The 19,796-nt window shown below is 42.4% G+C and overlaps 1 protein-coding gene across 1 annotated transcript in view; it reads left to right on the top strand.

Annotated features, from left to right (window-relative positions):
• Positions 1–6,078, top strand: part of TBR1 (T-box brain transcription factor 1) — a 15,902-nt gene extending 9,824 nt beyond the window's left edge. Inside the window, exons 5-6 of the mRNA XM_040637684.1 lie at positions 1,887–1,948; positions 5,220–6,078. Of these exons, the coding sequence (XP_040493618.1) occupies positions 1,887–1,948; positions 5,220–6,078 (921 nt within the window). The remainder of the gene's footprint in view (positions 1–1,886; positions 1,949–5,219) is intronic.
• Positions 6,079–19,796: the final 13,718 nt, after the last annotated feature.

Raw genomic sequence — 19,796 nt, 5'->3', positions numbered from 1 at the left:
AACAACAATGGGCAGGTCAGTGGCTCAAGCGCTCCTCCCCCCAACTCTCTCTCTTCTCTCACACACACACACACATGTCCCTCGCTAACATGCAGTCCATTAGTTTAAATCAGCATGAGAAACTGGACATATGTTTCTTTGGTTCATTAAAAAGACCTTTTAAAAATTCTATTTCCACCCTCCGATAAAGTTGTTCTTGCCCCCGCCCAATTCCCCGAGTTCCCGACCTTCCCAAGTACTGTACAAATACTTGGTTGATTTCGAGAAGGAAACCCACAGGATCTGGGGTTGTAAAAAATCTTTGTTCCTCCTAAAAGGAGGGCTAGGCGGATCGGGAGGCCCTGACGACAGGCAGTCGGGTTCGGTTTTCCTCCGGTACTCCGGTGATCTTTGCTCCCGGGGGAACCAGGGCTGGTCTGGCCCCAGCTAGCCAGTCACCAGCCCGGCGAGTCCCGCGGTCAGTTAGCCGGGGCGGTGGGCACCAGCCAGCCCCGGCACCGCCCGCGGCCCCAGCCCAGAGCACACTGACCGCGCTAACGCGCCGCCCCGCGCTCCCCTTTCTCTCCGCCGGACAGATGGTGGTTTTACAATCCTTGCACAAGTACCAGCCCCGCCTGCATGTGGTGGAAGTGAACGAGGACGGCACGGAGGACACCAGCCAGCCTGGCCGCGTGCAGACATTCACTTTCCCCGAGACACAGTTCATCGCCGTCACCGCCTACCAGAACACCGATGTAAGGAGGCCTGGGGGCTGGGCGCGCGGCGGGCGGCTCCGGCTTTTCCCGGCCTTTCCCGGCCTAGCCCGCAGCCCCGGCCTTTCCGGGCTCGGGCACTAACAAACAGCAGCAACAGCTGGCTCTGCTGCGCCTTTTAGGCGGAGGGCTAGGGGCCTGCTGGGCACCTTCCCTGAATACCTTGCCGGTGGGAAAACGCTTCCTAGTCGTCCGCATCGCGGGTCACACGGGCCACCTTTGAGGGGCCCAGGATTTCTAGGGCCTCTTTTGGGAATTTTAATTTAGTTCTCAAACTAGAATAGATTTAAATCTCCTCTCTCTCGCTTTCAATTTTTTTTTTTTTGAGTTCTTCTTCCATTTAGAAAACAAGCAGATTTCCCCCTGCATTTTATTATTGGCAAGCTTTGGCTTTATCTAAAAATAAATAAATAAATAAATAAATAAATAATTAAAGTCTCAGAACTGATGGCTGAAATAAACATCACTTTTTGGGTGATCAAAAGAATAGACACATTCACATATCTAAAAAGTACAATAAATCAAATTACTGGAAGCTGTGGAACGAGGTTTTTTTTTCTTTTAAGCACTTGAACCTCTTCAACATTTGCAAGTTTGCCAAAACTTATTTTACTTCTGTTGATTTGACTACTAGGAGTGATGGTGGTTTTTTTAAAAAAACTTAAATGAAATTATCAAAAATGAAAATATGCATTTATTTTAAATTAAAGCTGATTTTAAGATGCAGTTATGGGTTCTTGAGGTTGTGAATCAGAAGTGACTAACTTTTAAAAATGTGGTGAAACACTTAAAATAGACAATATTTGGGGATGAATTCAAGTGCCCCTTAAAGATTTCTGTCTTTTTGTAAAAAATGTGCATTTGAACTGACTTGGAACATGTGGGAGAACTAATTGAAAGCAATCCTTCAGTGTTAGGCATCATTAATTTAAACGTGTTCCTCATAACTTCATGACACTTTCTCTATTTTCCCGTTCTATTCATTCCCTCAAATTTTTCAGGTAGGGAAACCTTGCTACTTAATGAACTTGTGGGCCTTAAGCCCCTGTAAAGAGTGGTGATACATTCGTAAACACCTAACCCACCTCCATAGAAGGTGAGATCGTATTAATCTTTTTTAAAAATCTTTTTTAGATTACACAATTGAAAATAGATCACAACCCCTTTGCAAAAGGATTTCGGGATAATTATGACACGTAAGTAATTTTGCACTTTCCTTCTCAAGTAGTTGTGGAATTGGGCTTTAGGTCAAAGGTGGATTGTTGTGTACAAGGCTTTTGGAAGCTCGAGTGTGTGAAGACAAGGTTGTTTCCAAGGTTTTCCTTTGCCTTTTTATGGGCTCCCCTTCTTTCTGGTGACTTTCTGGCTTGGTGCTTTTGTGATTTTGGTCAAAGATTTCCTCCACTTATTTTTATCTTTCTTATGAATTTCAAAGTTGTTGGCGGGCCTCTGGGGCTGGCTGGCTGGGGAAGCTGCCCTGGTTCCTGGGTGCGGGAGCTGTATGTGGCGCTGCAGATGCTCCGCTCAGATTGTCTGTGTCTGAAACCGCCCGATTCTGCCGGAAAGTGCATGTGGCTCTGGCAGTTGTTACATTCTCCTTGGCATATGTGACTTTTATTTACCCATTTCCAAGTTTTGTGTAATAGCTTTTCCTGTGCGAGTTTACTATGGACTGAATAAAAATGTGAACCCACCATAGGCAAGGTCACGAGCAGAGCCGCTGTTACAGTTATTTCAGGCTTTGGGAAGGACCCAGGTGCTGCTGCTGTGTATTATTTATAAGCTTCAAAAGAAAAATATTTCCTTTTATCTTTTGCATCTAGGCGTGTTTTAATTAAATGTGTTGGTACCCTGTTCTCCAGGCCTGCCTTACTCATCTTTTCTATCAAAATGATGTTCTCTGGGGGTAATAGGAGATATAAACTTAGTGCTTTCTGAGCTTGTTCTAGCATTCCTGCTCGGAGTTCAGACATAGTGCCCAAGAGTTCAGAGCGTGATATAGCAAAATCGAAATCTGGGTTGTCAGAATCCCCCCACTTTTATTCCGACCATAAAAGGGAAGTCGACATACATTGTAATTTCATGGCTTGCATCGAGTGCCTGGGATAGAGCTACAAAGTTGAAGTTGTCTTTGACCAGAAATAGATTAATTTTGTGGAGAAATAGACAAGTGGCTGCTTCTAGTCCATCTTCAGGTAGATACCAAACTTCCCTCCTGATATTTTTTATTACAAATTGAAAAGAGAGTCGTTGATATTTCCGCCTATGACTGTCATGTGCGTCCCTTAAGAGTAGTTTTGAGGAAGCAAGGCTCATCAAAATGATTTCCCAGAATAAAAACTCAGCTATTCTAGTCCTCACGATGTAAAAACGTGGGCCGGCACTGTGGAAAGTGTGTGGCCCAGGAGACCAGACATACTGGTCTCTGTACTAGGGGGTCTTGTAGGTTCTGAGCTTTTAATTCTGTTGTGAACATCTGTTCCAAAGCATTTTATTTTGCACAAATCAGTTCGGTAATCCCAGGTGGATTGGGACCTGGATGGGCATCTAAACTGTATCTTTTGCAGGCTGCTTTTTTCTTTTTAAAATATTGTGGTGGTAAACAGAGAAGATATTTGCACCTTGCTGGTTATGTTCCCTTCCTGCCTCCCTCTCCTTATTTGAAACGGGCATTAAATTTCAGGAGGGAAATTTTGTGTGGTAAGCAGAATGGACCTGGGCAGCAGCATCACCCTCACCTGCCCTCCTCTGGCTGACTTCTGCAGGAAAAGCCACTTCCTTTTGATTCTTAAACTGTATATTTTCCATAAAAGCTTCTTTATCTATACAAATGGAGACCTTAGTTTTTAGGGGATGGGGGAAAGCAGAATGGCTTATGCCACCCACCCTTTCCCCTTTTATGTTGATATCTTGGGCATGGCTCACTTTTGGAGAAACAGGGTGAGCAATAAAAGTTCAGGGGGACTAGAAGGTTGCTTGGCCACTCACCAGGGAATCTCCTCCCCAAAGGATTAAGCTCTGACAAGACTGAGGCTCTCTCTCAAAACAGTGTGTTGATTAAAGATTAAAACATTTATGTGTGAGCTAAATAAAAAGGGAGGCATGTGTCTATGTGTAGGAGAAAACACTTCTACCAATCTTGATCCAGTCTCCGGTTCTCTCTCAATTCTAACGGGATTTTTCTAGGCCCAGGGCCTAGAGTTAATTTTTATTTCACCTAAGGTGATTCCCAGTAACACAATTACTATCTGTGGGCAAGTTATTTAACTTCTCTTTGCCTCAGTTTTCTCATCTGTAAGGTGGGATAATAATGCTACATAACTGGGAGGATCGTTGTGATGGTTAACTAAATTACTGTCTGTACAGTCCTAGACAACTGTGCCTGGCACATGGTCAAATTGTATAAGGGTTAGCTATTACCGGTGGGAGACTGCTTGGAGGAGGTTGATAATCACTCTAAGAGTTAGCCCCAAAGGTGGTTTTTGGTGTTTTGTTGTTTTGTTTTTTTGTCTTTTTTTAAATTTTAATTTTTATTTACTTATTTTTTAAGTTATTATTATTTTTTTTACTAGTAACGGTTCAAAAGCTAGGAAAAGGTCAGAGTAAAGAACACTTTTTCTTGGAGCACCTGGCTGGCTCAGTCAGTAGAGCAGGCAACTCTTGATCCTGGGGGTGACTCTTGATCTCATGTGGTCAGTTCAAGCCCCACATTGGGCATAGAGCTTACTTTACAAAAAAACAAAAAAAGAAAAGAAAGAAAAAGAAAGAAGGAAAGAAAAAGTATACCTTTTTTTTGTAAAAGAATTCTATTGATCCACGACTTCGTTTCCAAGTAGTAAATCTTGTTAGTACTGGTAGAGGCGGGGGTTAAAGGATCACACGGGGGAAACAGTGGACAGTAAGCACTGTGGAGGCTTCCAGCAGCAGTCCTCAAGGCTCGGAAGACTGGTGAAGGCCAGTCTTTGGTGATTCATACCTGGATAGCCTGCGTGTGTATCAAATGGAAGAAAGTGTTCTTCAAAGAGTGAAGAAATGGGTATCTTGTATAGAAATTTTGCTCAGAAACTCTCACTGCACAGGAAAGGCCCACTGGACAAGTAAAGCTTTAGTCCCTGGGCAAATCTGCCCGAATGTTTATACAGACACTGGAGAAGTGGGATGAGAATCCCCTGCTGTGCTCCCCTCTCTGATCCCCTGTACAGTTGGCGAGAGAGCGCGAGGGAACAGAGAAACCTTCCTCTTTGCCTAGGTCCCTGAATAGACAAATCGACCTCTTTACCATTTCACGATTTATTTTATTTTGGGGAGGACGCAGGTCTGTGACCTTTCGTCCGTCTCCACCCTGGACCTCAAGTTACAGACGGAGAGTGTGGGGGTGGGCGAAAAGTGGAGGTGGCCTTCCCTTCTGCCTCCCGAGGGGACCTCTCTGCCACCCCTCGGTTCTCTCTCTCTCTCCTTCCCTCGCAGGATCTACACTGGCTGCGACATGGACCGCCTGACCCCCTCGCCCAACGATTCCCCGCGCTCGCAGATCGTGCCCGGGGCCCGTTACGCTATGGCCGGCTCTTTCCTGCAGGACCAGTTCGTGAGCAACTACGCCAAGGCCCGCTTCCACCCGGGTGCGGGCGCGGGCCCCGGGCCGGGCACGGACCGCAGTGTGCCCCACACCAATGGGCTGCTGTCGCCGCAGCAGGCCGAGGACCCGGGCGCGCCGTCGCCGCAGCGCTGGTTTGTCACACCCGCCAACAACCGGCTGGACTTCGCCGCCTCGGCCTACGACACGGCCACGGACTTCGCGGGCAACGCGGCCACGCTGCTCTCCTACGCGGCGGCGGGCGTGAAGGCGCTGCCGCTGCAGGCGGCGGGCTGCACCGGCCGCCCGCTCGGCTACTACGCCGACCCGTCGGGCTGGGGCGCGCGCAGCCCCCCGCAGTACTGCGGCGCCAAGTCGGGCTCGGTGCTGCCCTGCTGGCCCAACAGCGCCGCGGCCGCCGCGCGCATGGCCGGCGCCAACCCCTATTTGGGCGAGGAGGCCGAGGGCCTGGCCGCCGAGCGCTCGCCGCTCCCGCCCGGCGCCGCCGAGGACGCCAAGCCCAAGGACCTGTCCGACTCCAGCTGGATCGAGACACCCTCCTCCATCAAGTCCATCGACTCGAGCGACTCGGGGATTTACGAGCAGGCCAAGCGGAGGCGGATCTCACCCGCCGACACGCCGGTGTCCGAGAGCTCGTCGCCGCTCAAGAGCGAGGTGCTGGCCCAGCGGGACTGCGAGAAGAACTGCGCCAAGGACATAGGCGGCTACTACGGCTTCTACTCGCACAGCTAGGCCGGCCCTGCCCGCCCGGCCCCGCGCCCCGCCGCCGCCCGGCCCCCCAGCCAGCCCCTCGCAGCTCTCCCCAGCTCTTCCTCCCCACGGCCCACCTCGCGCACCCCCTCATGTTATCTGGCCCTCGAATACCGTCTGCAACGAATAAGCACAGGTCTCCGAGTGCGATTTTAACCTTTTTTTGCACAGCAGTTTCTGCAGTTAGCACACCGACCTTCAACTTTGCTGTAAACCTTTTGGTTTTCCTCCTTACTCTCCTTCTATGAAGTTATACTCCTAACAAGCCTCCTCCCTCTCGTCTTTTTCTCACCCTCTCCTTCTCTTTCTTGTAATGAAACTCTTCACCTTTAGGAGACCTGGGCAGTCCTGTCAGGCAGCAGCGATTCCGACCCTCCAAGTCTCGGCCTCCCCATTAACCGTAGGATGTTGACTCTAGAACCTGGACCCACCCAGCGCGTCCTTTCTTATCCCCGAGTGGATGGATGGATGGATGGTAGGGATGTTAATAATTTTAGTGGAACAAAGCCTGTGAAATGACTGTATATAGTGTTAATTTATTGTAACGAATGGCTAGTTTTTATTTTCATCGTCAAGGCACAAAACCAGTTCACGCTTAATCTTTCCATTCTTTTCCTTTCTTTGCCATTTTCTCCACCCCCTCCACTTTAAAAAATTGCCTTGTGAGATAACTAACAATATTCTTAGAGGCTCTGGAAACATGAATTACTTGATAGATAATGATGGGTTTCTCACTTCTCCTCAATCCGTTGCATGAAATAATTACTCTGTGCCCTAATGCACACAAATAGCTAAGGAGAATCCGACCAAACACCTGTAAAGGATAGGTGTCTGTTCATAGGCAAGTCCATTAAGTGGCATGATGCCTGCAAAGCAAAGTTAACTGGAGTTGTATGTCCCACCCCAACACCCCCCTCCCCCCAATAGAATAGCTCGACATCAGCAATATTATTTTGCCTTATTTGTTTTTCCCCAAAGTGCCAAATCCATTACTGGTCTGTGCAGGTGCCAAATATGCTGACAAACTGTTTCTGAATATCTTTTCAGTCCCCCCTCCACCTTTATATGCTGTAAATCTTTGTAATGAATATTCTACTAATGATATAGATGACTGAATTGTTGGTAACTATAGTGTAGTCTAGTGAAGATCAATTGTGTGAGTTGTATATTTTACTGCATTTTAGTTTTGAAAATGATTTCCCTGCCACCTAGAAACAGCTGAAATTTGACTTCCTTGGGAAAACACTAGCATTAATGCAAGTAAGACTGGTTTTTCCCCCCTCTAAGTCTTGTTATATTTGATAAGGAGCATTAATCCCCCTGGAAATAGATTAGTAGGATTTCTAATGTTGTGTAGCAAACCTATACTTTTTTTGTATTTTAAAATTAATGTGAAATATGCATCATACACAATATTCAATCTAGATTCCAGTCCATGGGGGGATTTTTCCTAATAGGAATTCAGGGTCTAAACGTGTGTATATTTTGGCTCTTCTGTAAATCTAATGTTGTGATTTTTATATTTGTTTCGTTTTGTCTGTGAACTGAATAATTTATACAAGTACACACTCCATTGAGAAACGTTTTGTTTTTTGCTCGTTTGTATCGTCTGTGTATAACAAGTAAATAAATCTGGTAAAACACTATGGTGTTTGAAAGCAGTTTACAGTTTGAAAATAATTTATTATAGGTGATTACTTTTAAGGGTTAAGGAAGAATGGCCCATCCCCACTGGAATATGGGGCAGTCTGTGTAATGGGAATCACCTCCCATTTCCCACTTAAATTTGCCTTATAGCACTACCAGTAATTACTTTTTCCTTCCTATTTACAAGTAACTTAGTTCCCTATGAGACAAGTTTCACTGTTGCACTTTTTTTTCCCCAGGAAAACGTAGGCACTTCCTCATCATAGCTATCTGATTTTCTCTGAAGTAGGAAATAATGCGAGCAGGAAAAGGAGGGTGTTAAATAAGGAATTAAGATTTTCTTTAAATTTCACAGGCGGGAGGCTTTGGGCAAGAGTAGGATGTAATTGAAATGCGTGTCAGAATAGGCTGTTGACCACAGCTTTAGGCAGATGTCGAAAATCCCGGTCTTTAAATACGAGGCCTTGGAGATGAGTGGCCAATCTGTAAATGCAAACACAGACCGGCCTACATTTCTTGAGCGGGATGTTTCAGGGGGATTGGTCGGGGTTGGAGTGGGGTAAGGCCTCATAGAACAAACTCGGAACGGTCGGTATTTAAGCTCTGAGCTTAAAACTTGCTTTGGGAGGTATCTGGGGGGTACCACTCCATCTCTTCTACCGTGGAATTCCTGTGCCAGTCCTGCCCAGGCCAGATTCCCATCCCTTGAGAACAAATGCAGAAATGTGGATACCCCAGCTGGGGCGGGGGGTGGAGAAGCGATTTTTGTACTTTTGTCTCCAGAGAAAGGAGATCCAGGAAAGAGGTGGAAAATGGTTCAACGTTCTTGCTTAGTCTGGGTCAGTTTCAGGTTATGGGACTAAATGTGCCACCACGTAGAGATTGGCTCGTAACCTCTTGGCAATTTGAGAGATGCAAAGAGGCTTCAAAGTTTCAATTAAAATGAGAATTCAGAGTGGGGGGAACAAAACCTATTTGTTGTCCCTGGACAATTTCACCACTAGACGGCGTTCCGCGGAGTTTTGTCTGCCACACAGAAAGGCGATGGCTGATTTTCCTTTGTGTTTCTTTCACCCTTCCCACACCTAAGACCCGAACGAGGGGACGGAAAGTACAAAACACGGTGCCTTGTGTAGCCAGAGAAGTTGAGCAGTGTTTTCCTGCATCCCCCCCCTCCGGGTCTGCGCTCCTGCGAGCGGGCCGCGCAGGGCGGCGGGGGAGGAGGCGCACGTGCGGCCCCGAGGGCGCCGAGGCCCGAGGGCGCGGGGTGCGGGGGCCGCGCTCGGCCCGCAGCCCTCGGGCCCCAGGCACCGCGAGCCAACGAGCTGCTGTCATGTGCGGAAACCAAGCTCTCAGCCGCCGAGGATAGATTTCACAGGAACGTAGTGCCTTGTACCGAAAGACGCACTTTAGCTGCTATTAGGAAGTACTTTAAAAAATTGGGGAGGTCGTTTCCCTTGCAGCTCTGCCACCATCTCCACCATCTGCTGTGTGGACTGAGTCAGCGTGAGGTAAATTTGCAGCTCCGCGCTCCTCTCGGAGGCAGTGTGCTTTCCTGTCCCTTTCAAGCATGATCATTTCTGCTCGCTTTCCATGTCTTGGGTGTCTCGTGAAGTGACACTGTCGCTGTGTCTGAGAAGCTGCGGCTGTTCCAAGGAAATCAGGGTTTGGGTTTGGGAGGGCCTGTGGGAACCAAAGTTCGCGTTCCGGCTTAGATTTGCCTTCTTGCCTCCGTGAGGGTAGGGGTCAGGCGAGGACGGAATCCTCCCCGCAACCTGCTGATACCCGCAGTTTTCAAAAGTGTGTTTGCAACAGTGTCTTTTCTCAAAGAGACGGGAAGAAAAAAGGCGAGCGTGCGGCGAGCTCTGCATTCTGGCTCACGCCTTCCCGCCACTCGCACTCCGCGCCATCTTAACTCACTTGCAACAACCCGTTTGGGGCTGAGTGCGGCCGCCGGCCGGCGCTGCTCCAGCCAGAGGTGCCGTGCCCTCGGTTCCTAACCTTCGGGGCAGACGCCGTGGGTCAGTGTAGACGCGAGGCGGAGCCAGAGCGCGCTGCGGCGGCGGGCTGCGGGGCCCTGCGGCTCCGCGGGGCGAGGCTGCCCTCGGCCTGGGCCTAGCGCGGTGCGGCCGGGCGTCCTCGAGCCCAGGCCGGCGGGGGCGGGCGCCTGCCGGAGCTCGGCCGGGAGTGAGGCCGTGCGGAAGGCCTGCTCCCCGACGTGGAGCCTGGGCCGAGGCTCCCCTGCTTCGCCGGTGGGCGGGCGGCGGTGCTCTGGCTGTCTTGGCCCAGTCCAGACAGCGATTCTGGGTGCGCGCAGATCTAGACTGGCAACCCGGACCCAGGTCCAGGCCCGGAGTCCAAGAGACTCTCTCTGCGTCTTCGGAGTCCGGTCCGGCGGGGCCGCGACCTTGGCTGTGCCCGAGGGCGCCCTTTCCAGCCTGTAGTTTCTCGAGAGACCCACTAGGATAGGATCTGACGGCCTTTTTAGGCCCTGCAGAAGCTTACTGATGAGTTTGCTTCCAAAGCCAGGTTGTTTCTGCCTCTTTAGGACTGACGACATAACCCGAGCTCTTAAAATGTAGTAATTTAGGGTATGTAGAGAACTTTCTGAACCCTCTGACCTCCTGCAGTTGTATTTTCTTGTAAATCCTACTGCTAGAATCTTCGACCCACCGTTTTATCTTCTTGGCACTGAAGCTTTCAGGGATGTTCTACTTTCTCTTGAGGGTGCAGGCTAGGAACAAAAGCCTTGTTGCATAGAGACCATCTATATTCCTCCAGAACTTCAAACTCTCTATAGCAATATTTGGGCCGCGTGTTTGTGTTCGTAAGTGATTCTATAAAATGTTTGGCCTGTACTCAGGTGCGGCACCTTTTTTGTGTGTGTATTAGTTATTTTATCATGTAGGCTTTTTACCCGTGGGGATAGGAAAAAAGTAGAACTTATGATCCTGTGTGAAAACAAACCAATCTAGATTCCCCAAAGAAAAAGCAACTGTTATTTACACAAACTTAGGAAGAAGGCAGCATCTTTTTCTTTTCTTTTCTTTTTAAGATTTTATTTTTAAGTAGTCTCTACATCCATCGTGGGGCTCGAACTTACAACCCAGAGATTAAGAGTCGCATGCTCCACGGACTGAGCAAGCCAGTGGCCACAGAAGTCAGCATCTTTAAAGACCAGTGATAAGCATTCGATTTAAACAATAATTTACTCTGTATGTGGGCAATTCCTTGGCTAATTTTAATATTTGAAAGAATAAATTTTTCATGAAGTAGCAGTCAAATCAGGTTTTTAGAAGGTCAGCTGAGACTCTTTAAGCAAGTTGAGTCTATATGATTTATTGAAGTTACAATCTGAGTGCAAGATTTACATTTGGACAATCAGATTTTCTTTTGCCAAAACAACAAGATAAGACAGACTAGGCAAGATTTCAGGCATTGCGTTAGACTTGGTTTAATTCAGTTGCCTTGAGATTTGTGGGCCTTCCTGGTTCCTGTCTTCAGCTTGTAAGTTAGGTTGCAACATATTTAAAAATACATTCATTTGAAAGAAAACCCCACTGCTTTCACAATAAAGTAAACTTGATGGTGTACAAGTCACTGGTCTCATCTGAGCTGATTATATCTGCCTCGCATGTATTTTACACCCACAGTATGGTTTGCAGCGGTGTTCAAGGCATGGCGTGAAAAATTTGATTTGAATAGTTCCATTAAAGCAATGAAAAAAAAACATGGCTTAATAGACCTTCTAGTGATAGCTCCCCCTCTTACTATGCTAACTCTGAAATAAATATGTAATCTAGTGTTAGGAACATGGCATTTAGAAGACCCTTGCTGGTAATATTTAATTTAATAAACATACTAACTGTGACATTATTAATGCAATGAAGCTTGTACCACAAGCTGATTCTTTCAGGTTGTTTGACCTATTACGTATCACTAGATTCCTTAAAACATGTCCTGTGATTTATAACTGGAATTTTATATTAAAATTATTTTGGATTTCAACTCTTTAAAAATATCTGCATGATGGCACTCATTTTATATACAAAGCATTTTATACTTGGGTATCTTGGCGTATCTTTTATGAGGAGGAAGAGGGAATTTAGGAGGGGAGAGCATCTCTAGAGGTTTGCCTCTTGTCATTTTAGCCAATACAGTTATTTTGTTCCAATACTAGCAAGAAAAAAAAAAGAATATAAGATTAAGTTTGGGGGCAAGGATTATACTGATTTCGTATATTGGTAGTACATATGTTTTATCATATATATATGATCATACTAAGTTTTAAGAAATGGCAAATTAATTAAACTTTCTGGTTGAAAAATATAACAAAACAAATCTTGCTTATATGAGGTTTAGTGCTTATATTAGATTTATTTAGGTTTCAGTTTAGTACATATCTTCACGTTAGCAAAAGTGTACTGTATGGGAAAAAGCCTTTTCATTACGATCTTATTTCAGGTTCCTAAAAAAGAAAAAGTCAACAATGTTGTTCTCAAACCACAGGATCTTCCTAGCTCACATTTCAACTTTCAAGATGTATTTGTCTTTTATTTTGTCATTCCTAGTATGAAAGGGAAGGCATTTTTCAATCTTAGGATAATTCAGAAGCAATTTTTTGGTTCTCAGTTAATTCAGTTTCATCTTAAAAGTTCAAATTTAGCAAAGCACATGTTCCCTTGTTCATGCCAAGTGTGATAAAAACTAGTCGAAAAATAAAACCATTGCAAACAAGTAGAGCACTGCACTTCACTGCATACTACACAGGCCATATCATTTCTAGGTCTGATGTCACTGCCTGCTGGGCTGCCATTTGTGGGCACAAGTAAGGCTGCCTTTGAAAATTGATAGAAGGCACGACCATTTCAGATACGTGTGCTTAAACTGTGTGTGTGTTTGAAATGTCCTCTTTGAGTAGTGATATGCATACCTGGGAACTCTCAAACATTTGCTCTCTTCTATGAACGAAAGGTTATTTTGTTTAGTCCCAGAGGTGTTTCTCTCCCTCTGCCTGAGGAGATAGCTTCTTGATTGTATCTAAAACATGAAATAGCAAAGTCATCTCTCCCCGTTTGTAATATAGTCAAATTATAGACTACTGCGTGGAATTATAACTTTCTTAATAGTTTCATCTTTGTATTTACAATATTAAGCGATCACATTTATATTTTTAAACTTCAACCTCCTTGAACTTCAGTTAATAAAATATGCATACATGTCATGTAGATTCAGTTCAGGCCATCTGCAGTCAACAATGACATTTTATGAGAACTTTTCAGATATCACAGTGATTTCTATTTTGAATGGCTTGCTCAAGTGGAAATTTACTAAAGGCCAAACCATTATTTCCAATTACAAGTGTTTCAAAGGTGGTTAGTACTTTTATAACCTGATGTGTTTTTTAATTAAAAATTTATGATTTTACCAAATAATAGCAATGTTTACTGCTCAGCACCTTCCTTTGAAAGGCTATGATGAGGACTTATTCCTTCCACAGTTTACTTACCATTGAATGCTATATATTTTGTTCAAATAAAATCTTTTTTTTCTACCTCTGTCTTAATTTGCTATATATATATTTTTAAATTGACTGCGTTCTAAATAATCCTTAGAGCTCACTCACCTTTGGGATTCACTCTCTTAATTTATGCTCACATTCTGCTTTGTTCCTGTGGAGAAAGTCAAAGAAACATACTGACTTCCTCCTCAACAAATTTGTTCTTTCCTCCTCCAACTCTGCTGTCTTTCTGACACTCATTTTGCCCTTGTTGACTCTCTTGCCAACAACTTTTTTTTAACCTCCTCTTTTTTTTCTCACGCTACCACACTGAACCTGAATCTTTATAAAATCTATGCCTGATTCATCAGTTTGTTTATTTTAGGTCAGAATTTTTATGCTTTTCCCAAAAGCAATTGTACAATTTTCAGGACAAACATCAGACAGTATGTCTTCTTATTTAGCTTCTCCCACATTGTTTTGTGCTTCCCCCCTCCCATATACTTCTATAATCACTTCATCTCTCAATATTCACTTTTCTATTATCTTTTTTATTTTTTTTTGTATTTGTGAAAGGACATATTAGTATTTTTTGTCTCTTACTGGTGTTTCTGTGTTCTTCTTTACCCCTAACATTTTTAGCTCTGGGAGACACTCACTCCGTTTACCCCTGCTCTCTTTTGTACTGAGGACCCATCTTTCAATGCTTTCTTTGATCCTTTTCAGTTCAGCTTCCTCATTTGCACAGACATTAAAATCTTTCTTATTACATTTGTCAGTGTGCTCCTGACTGAGTGTAATGGCCTTATTACAGACTAATCTTCATTCTCTTAGCTATTTAAAATCATAATTAGCCCTTGGGGTGATTCAGAATCACTGATTCTGCAACTCCTTCACTTTCCCTTCCTTCTTGCAGCTTTTCATGGGTCTCTCCGTTTGCTGGCTTATTTATTTATGCGTTTATAGGTTTCTATAGGATTTCTTTGCCCAGGGTGTGTCCTCATACACTTCTCCTAAGAAAACTTGCTCTACATGTATTAGGGAAGAATGGGGTGGGAGAAGGAAGGCCTGGTACTAGTTTTCTTGATATATACCTTCCACCCATTGCCTAGGAGCCTTTACCTGTTTGATGGTTTCTTATTTTTTGTAGCCTGGTACATTTTAATTGACATTCCGAATTTTTCTATTATCCTTCCTTGAACTTTCTGATACCAACCCATGTTCTCCTTGCCCTTAAGTTTAGCATGATGAAGACTAAAATGAATTTTTAAAAAGTGAATTTTTCTTAGTTAATATTAATTAATTTAACCCCTTAAGGAGATTGCAGTATGAAGTGTGTATGCCAGCAACATGAAAAAGGAAGGGTTTTTTTTTGAATGGCTATACAAGTGTGTGTACTATACTTTATTAGTGACATCATCATCAGCCCTTTCTCTACATAGCTTCAAAAAATAAAGTTCCAAACCTACGAGATTCAGGCCTTATGGATCATGAGAAACAGTTTTACTTGCAGTACCATTTCTTTAGGAAACTCTTTGTTCCTGAGATTAAAGTTACACCGATTTTTAATTTCATTTTTAATTCTTTCTGCTCTACAGCAAATGTATAATACATTCATGTGCGTGTGTGTGTGGTGTGTGTACACAACACCGTGATGCGATGGGAGAATAAGAACATGAACTCAAGCAAAGCAAGCGGAGAATTTCTCACACTTCTTGCACAGTGCTGCCCTAGGTACTGTCATGATCGTGTGCTTTTTGAGGACCTCCTATCGGAGCCTGAAGAAATACCCTTTTGGCAATCTCTTATCTATGAAAATAATTCTCTACTTCTGAGCACTAGAATCAAGAGCTTTTACATTTATCACTTAATTTGCACATGGTATAATTTCCACTTGAGTAAGAAATTGGTGAAAATGCCACCATGTCAAAGAAATGTTCACATAATATGACTGAAAACTTGTGGTTGGTGCCACGGCAATTTAGTACGTGAGGTACCTGCATTCAATTTATTTTGAAAATATAGTCTTAAAGGAACCTGATTCCTAAGGTACAGCAGAAAACACCGAACACAAATAAGACAGTTTATTTCTATGATTTTCAATACAATCATTTGTAAAACGAAATTATAAATCAAATGTTTCAGGTATTTTTCAGCTTTAAAGAACTTTGCTTTTTGTGGACCTCTGAGTTTCTCTGCACCTTGAATTCCAATGGTCTGAGTTAGAGTAGAACAACCTCGAGAGCAGGGGCTTTCAAAGTTTTTAACAGAGACTCACAGTGAAACACACACACACACACACACACACACACACAGGTTTCACAAAATACTTACCTTTACCGCGTTTGATACACTCTGATATTTTTTATTTTATGTTTAATTTCATTCTGGTTATGACCTAGTAAATTTATTTCATGATTCTCTGATGGACAGTGCCTCAAAGTGAGAAACGTTGTCACAGTGGTGATGTTAATTAGACTAGCATAGAATGTCCTCAGTGTCCTGTTGTATCTTTGTATTCTAATCTTTCTTTTCTAGAATGGCGGACTACAAGTATTAGCAAAATAGAGTGACTTGCTTCTTGTTTGATAACCTACTTAAATGTATTGCATAAAGGATGCTTGGGTGAAGGCTTGAGAGACTGTCCTTTACAATGTTCTTTCCATTATGAAACGCACGTTAAAAAAAATAACTTTAAATGCTGTCTCTTTGAGATTGCTAGATTTCATTTAAGATTTAACCTAACTTATTTGTCCTTAGGCATTTCACATTCTTCTCTCTTTTTAAAAAGTTTTTAAAAGATTTCATTTTTAAGTAATCTCTACACCCAACGTGGGGCTCAAACTTATAACCCCAAAATCAAGAGTCTCAGGCCCTACCAACTAAGCCACTCATGCACCCCTCATTCTTTTCTCTTTCATGCACACGCACATACTAACTCCGAGCATACTGATTTATTGAAATTGGGGTCACTTCTAGTCTTGGGGATAAGCAGGCCCATACTTGTTGGTGTGGTTCTTTGCATGAATTGCCTCTTTCCCTTTCTTGACACTAAGGCACAGCTGGAAGAGGGCAAGAGGATAGCAGCAGCTCTTACATCCTTTAGGTCAGTGACTTCATGTTAGAATCAGCAAGGGAGCTTTTAAAAATTAAAAGTTTTTAATGCTCAGATTCACACTCCATCCCAGATGAATCAGAATGTGAGTGTTTAGTAGTGAGAGCCAGGCATCAAGTACTTTTTAAAGATTTCTAGGTGATTGCAACGTGCAGCAAAATCTGGGAACCGCTCCCCTAGGTTTTTTGTTTGCTTGAGGTTTTTTTGTTGATGTTTTTGTAATGAAAGAAAAGGTAGAGAGTTTGTTTGTTTTTTCAATTTTACAGCTGTTAACCATGGTGGCAAACTACCTATTCATTGTAATTTCATGCCTAAGGATTTGGGTAATGGCAACTTTCTTAAAAATAAAAATAAGCACATAGATTTAAAAATAACTATTTTCAAATAGCTTTCTATTTTCTTTTTTTTAAACACTGTGACAGTATGGCCATGTTTTAGAACAGGCAGTTTATGCCCTTAACTATAAGAGAAAAGTGGCCTGAAGAGCTCTGTCTTCCTACTTTCTGTATAGAAGCAGAATTTGTATTCCTCCTCCAGCTTTATCATGATTAAAACATGGTGATTAGTACTGTCTCTGGAAACTCTATAGTCATCCATAAGGTAGCCTTTATCTAGAAAGACTGAAATTGGAAGATCATCTGGAAGTATTGCATGTTTGACATCTGATATCATTCTCGAAACAATAAATGCCAGAGTGTTCAGAATAGTCCTAATCCACGGAACAAATACAGAATTATAGGGTGGGAATTCAGTATAGCAATGCCAGCCATATATCATATTTCAGTTCAGTTATGGAGGGATTACCTCCAAAATGTATCAGATGGAAAGATTTCTTCCCCTTAATATAGGCCAGATATAAGCAGCTTACTTACTCAGAGAGTCCATGGCAATCTCCCAAGTCATTCATTTTTAAGTGGTTGCATCCATTTGAGTCATGATATGAACATCACCCATCAAACTGAGTCACAGGTTAATTTATGTATTTGAGAATTTGTTGTATTCAGCATATTGCAATAGAAATACCATAGAAACTTTATATTTTGTTTCATTTAGATTCAGAATTCAGTAAAGTGTGGAGAGTTATTATTTGCTATTATTATCCCTAGGAATAATAAGTCAGTATAAATTGATCTGGGCTTGTGTTTTACATAATATTTACATATAGAAGTGTTCTACCATAACTAGAGGATAAGATGAAATGAGATCTGTTTATTCGTTGAGAAATATCACTTAGAATACAAAAATTCACCAGCCCTAGGAATCAAAATGGTTAAAGCGTGAAAGGTTAAAAGGAAAAACCTTGGTTAAATGTATTTGGGGATTTGCTGAGCTTAAAATATTAGAAAAGTCATAGAGTATTTGTCACATAGAAACAGTTCAGTTTGTCCAGTCTTTAGAAATCTCCAAGTCCTGGGATTTAAAAATGAAAGAGAATCAAGAAGAAGAAAAATTAAAGTTATTGATTCTCCTTATTTTTACACTGCCTACTACCCACCTCTCCAAATGCAATATTTCATCTGTGCTGGAATTAAGTATTTATTAATGTTCAAGAAACTAGGCAGTCATCTGACCATGGCTTAATATAGCTCACTCCTAAATTTAGAAGTGTTCCCAGATTGAAAAATGGTAAAGGGAATAGAGAACAAATGCACAGTTTTTGGTTTACTACTTGTTTTAAATTTTATATATTTTTTGAAACTAGATTTCATTATCCTAATCATACTGTATTTAGCCTTTTAAGAGAGTAAAGTAGGATTGTGTTAGAATTCTCTGAGGTCTCCAAGTTTTATTTGTATAAATTATACCTCTTTTGTTTGTCCAATTAATATACTCTCTAGAATGATAGTCAATTTTTAAAAAATCAGACGTTTCCTATTTCCAAATTATCTGTGTGAATTGCTTCTCACTTGCTTCCATCTGCCAATCTTTTGATTACTTTTACTCCTTATTTTTACTAGATAATAAAAAGGGGAAGTTTATGGTAAAAATGAAATCTGTTTATCAGTGAATGCAATTTGGCAAGAAGGAGGATACAAATATTTCTAGAATGATATCTTTAGACTAATGAATTTTATTTATTCTTGCTCTTTTTGCAGTCTTAAACTACCATTAATTGAGAGGTTTTAGTTTATTTTTATTGCAAACTGAAAGCAACTTTGTAATAGTTCATTTCATAGAGATCTTAGTGAGTATGGACTTAGCAAGGTGAATTCTCTAAAATAGGAATTCCTGAACCAAACCTTGGGATTTCCCTGCCATTATTTTGAAATCCTCCCTGATAATCTCAAAAGTGATTGTTTGATCCTTCTCTTTTTTCTCAACTGGATTGCCAGTTGAGAGTAGGGTAGTGATGGACAGTAGTATACCTTCATTTCATGTCTCCGTTTAGGGTTATTGTCGTTGAGATGAATTTCTTTTCTCTCTTTCTACTACTCTGTTCCGCTCACAACTTTGAGAAATGGAAAGTAGCGCCTCTTAGCAGAAAGGTTGGGGATTGTTTATCTAAGTTAAACTGATATAACAAGAACTCTCTATATTGATCTGATTATTTTAGTTTAACAAGGCTTTGTTGAGATTGCTGAGACTATGATTAAGGTTTATATAAGGCACCATGGAGATTATAGGATGAACTAAATATGGATTCTTTGTGATTTGTGAGAAGACTGTATTACAAGATAAAAAGTGGTGAGTATGAGTTCTAGAAGAGAAGCACGGGTAAAAATCCTCTGGGATGATAGGGGAGGTGTGATTACACCTAGCTGAGGGAATCATGGAAGGCTTTATGAATGTGATACTTGTTGAGCCTGGACTTGCAGAGGGGTTCTGAACGGGGGTGGGGGGGTGGGGGGGAAAGAAGCCATAAGCCAAGTCTGGGAGGTAGAGAAGCAGAGGTCTGTTGGGAAAGAGGTAATATTTTATGTTTGAGAAATAGTGTAGAGGAAGGTGGGTGCCAAGTAATAGCACACTTGAGTGGAGGGTTTATACAAACGGCCTCTGATTAAATGGAAATAACCCAATCTGATTAAATGTAACGGACTTTTACTATGAATTCCATCAGAAGAAACCATATGTACTGTTGTGCAACTTATATTTTTTATTTAACAATTTATTTAAGCTATATTTGCAACTCGGTACCTATTGATCTTATTCTTCTTAACATCTTTACTATTAGTGTTGTATGGATAAACTATTCCTATTTTAACTAGTCCTACAAACGTACATGTAGTTGTTTCTAGGTTCTCGCTATTGTAAAAAAAATGCTATATTGTACATTTCTCTCTGTATACTTGTGTTAGATGTCTATTGGATAAGTTCCTAAAAGTGGAATTTCTGGGCTAAAGGCTGTATCAATTTACAGTTACTCCATAAGTATATGAGAATTTGTTTCCTCACCCTCTTACCAGTTCCAACTATGTCAGTCTTGACATGATTAAAAAT

The sequence above is a fragment of the Ursus maritimus genome, unplaced genomic scaffold, assembly GCF_017311325.1.
Source record: "Ursus maritimus isolate PB19 unplaced genomic scaffold, ASM1731132v1 scaffold_1, whole genome shotgun sequence".
Taxonomy (NCBI): domain Eukaryota; kingdom Metazoa; phylum Chordata; class Mammalia; order Carnivora; family Ursidae; genus Ursus; species Ursus maritimus.
This window is presented reverse-complemented; position numbering and strand designations above follow the sequence as displayed.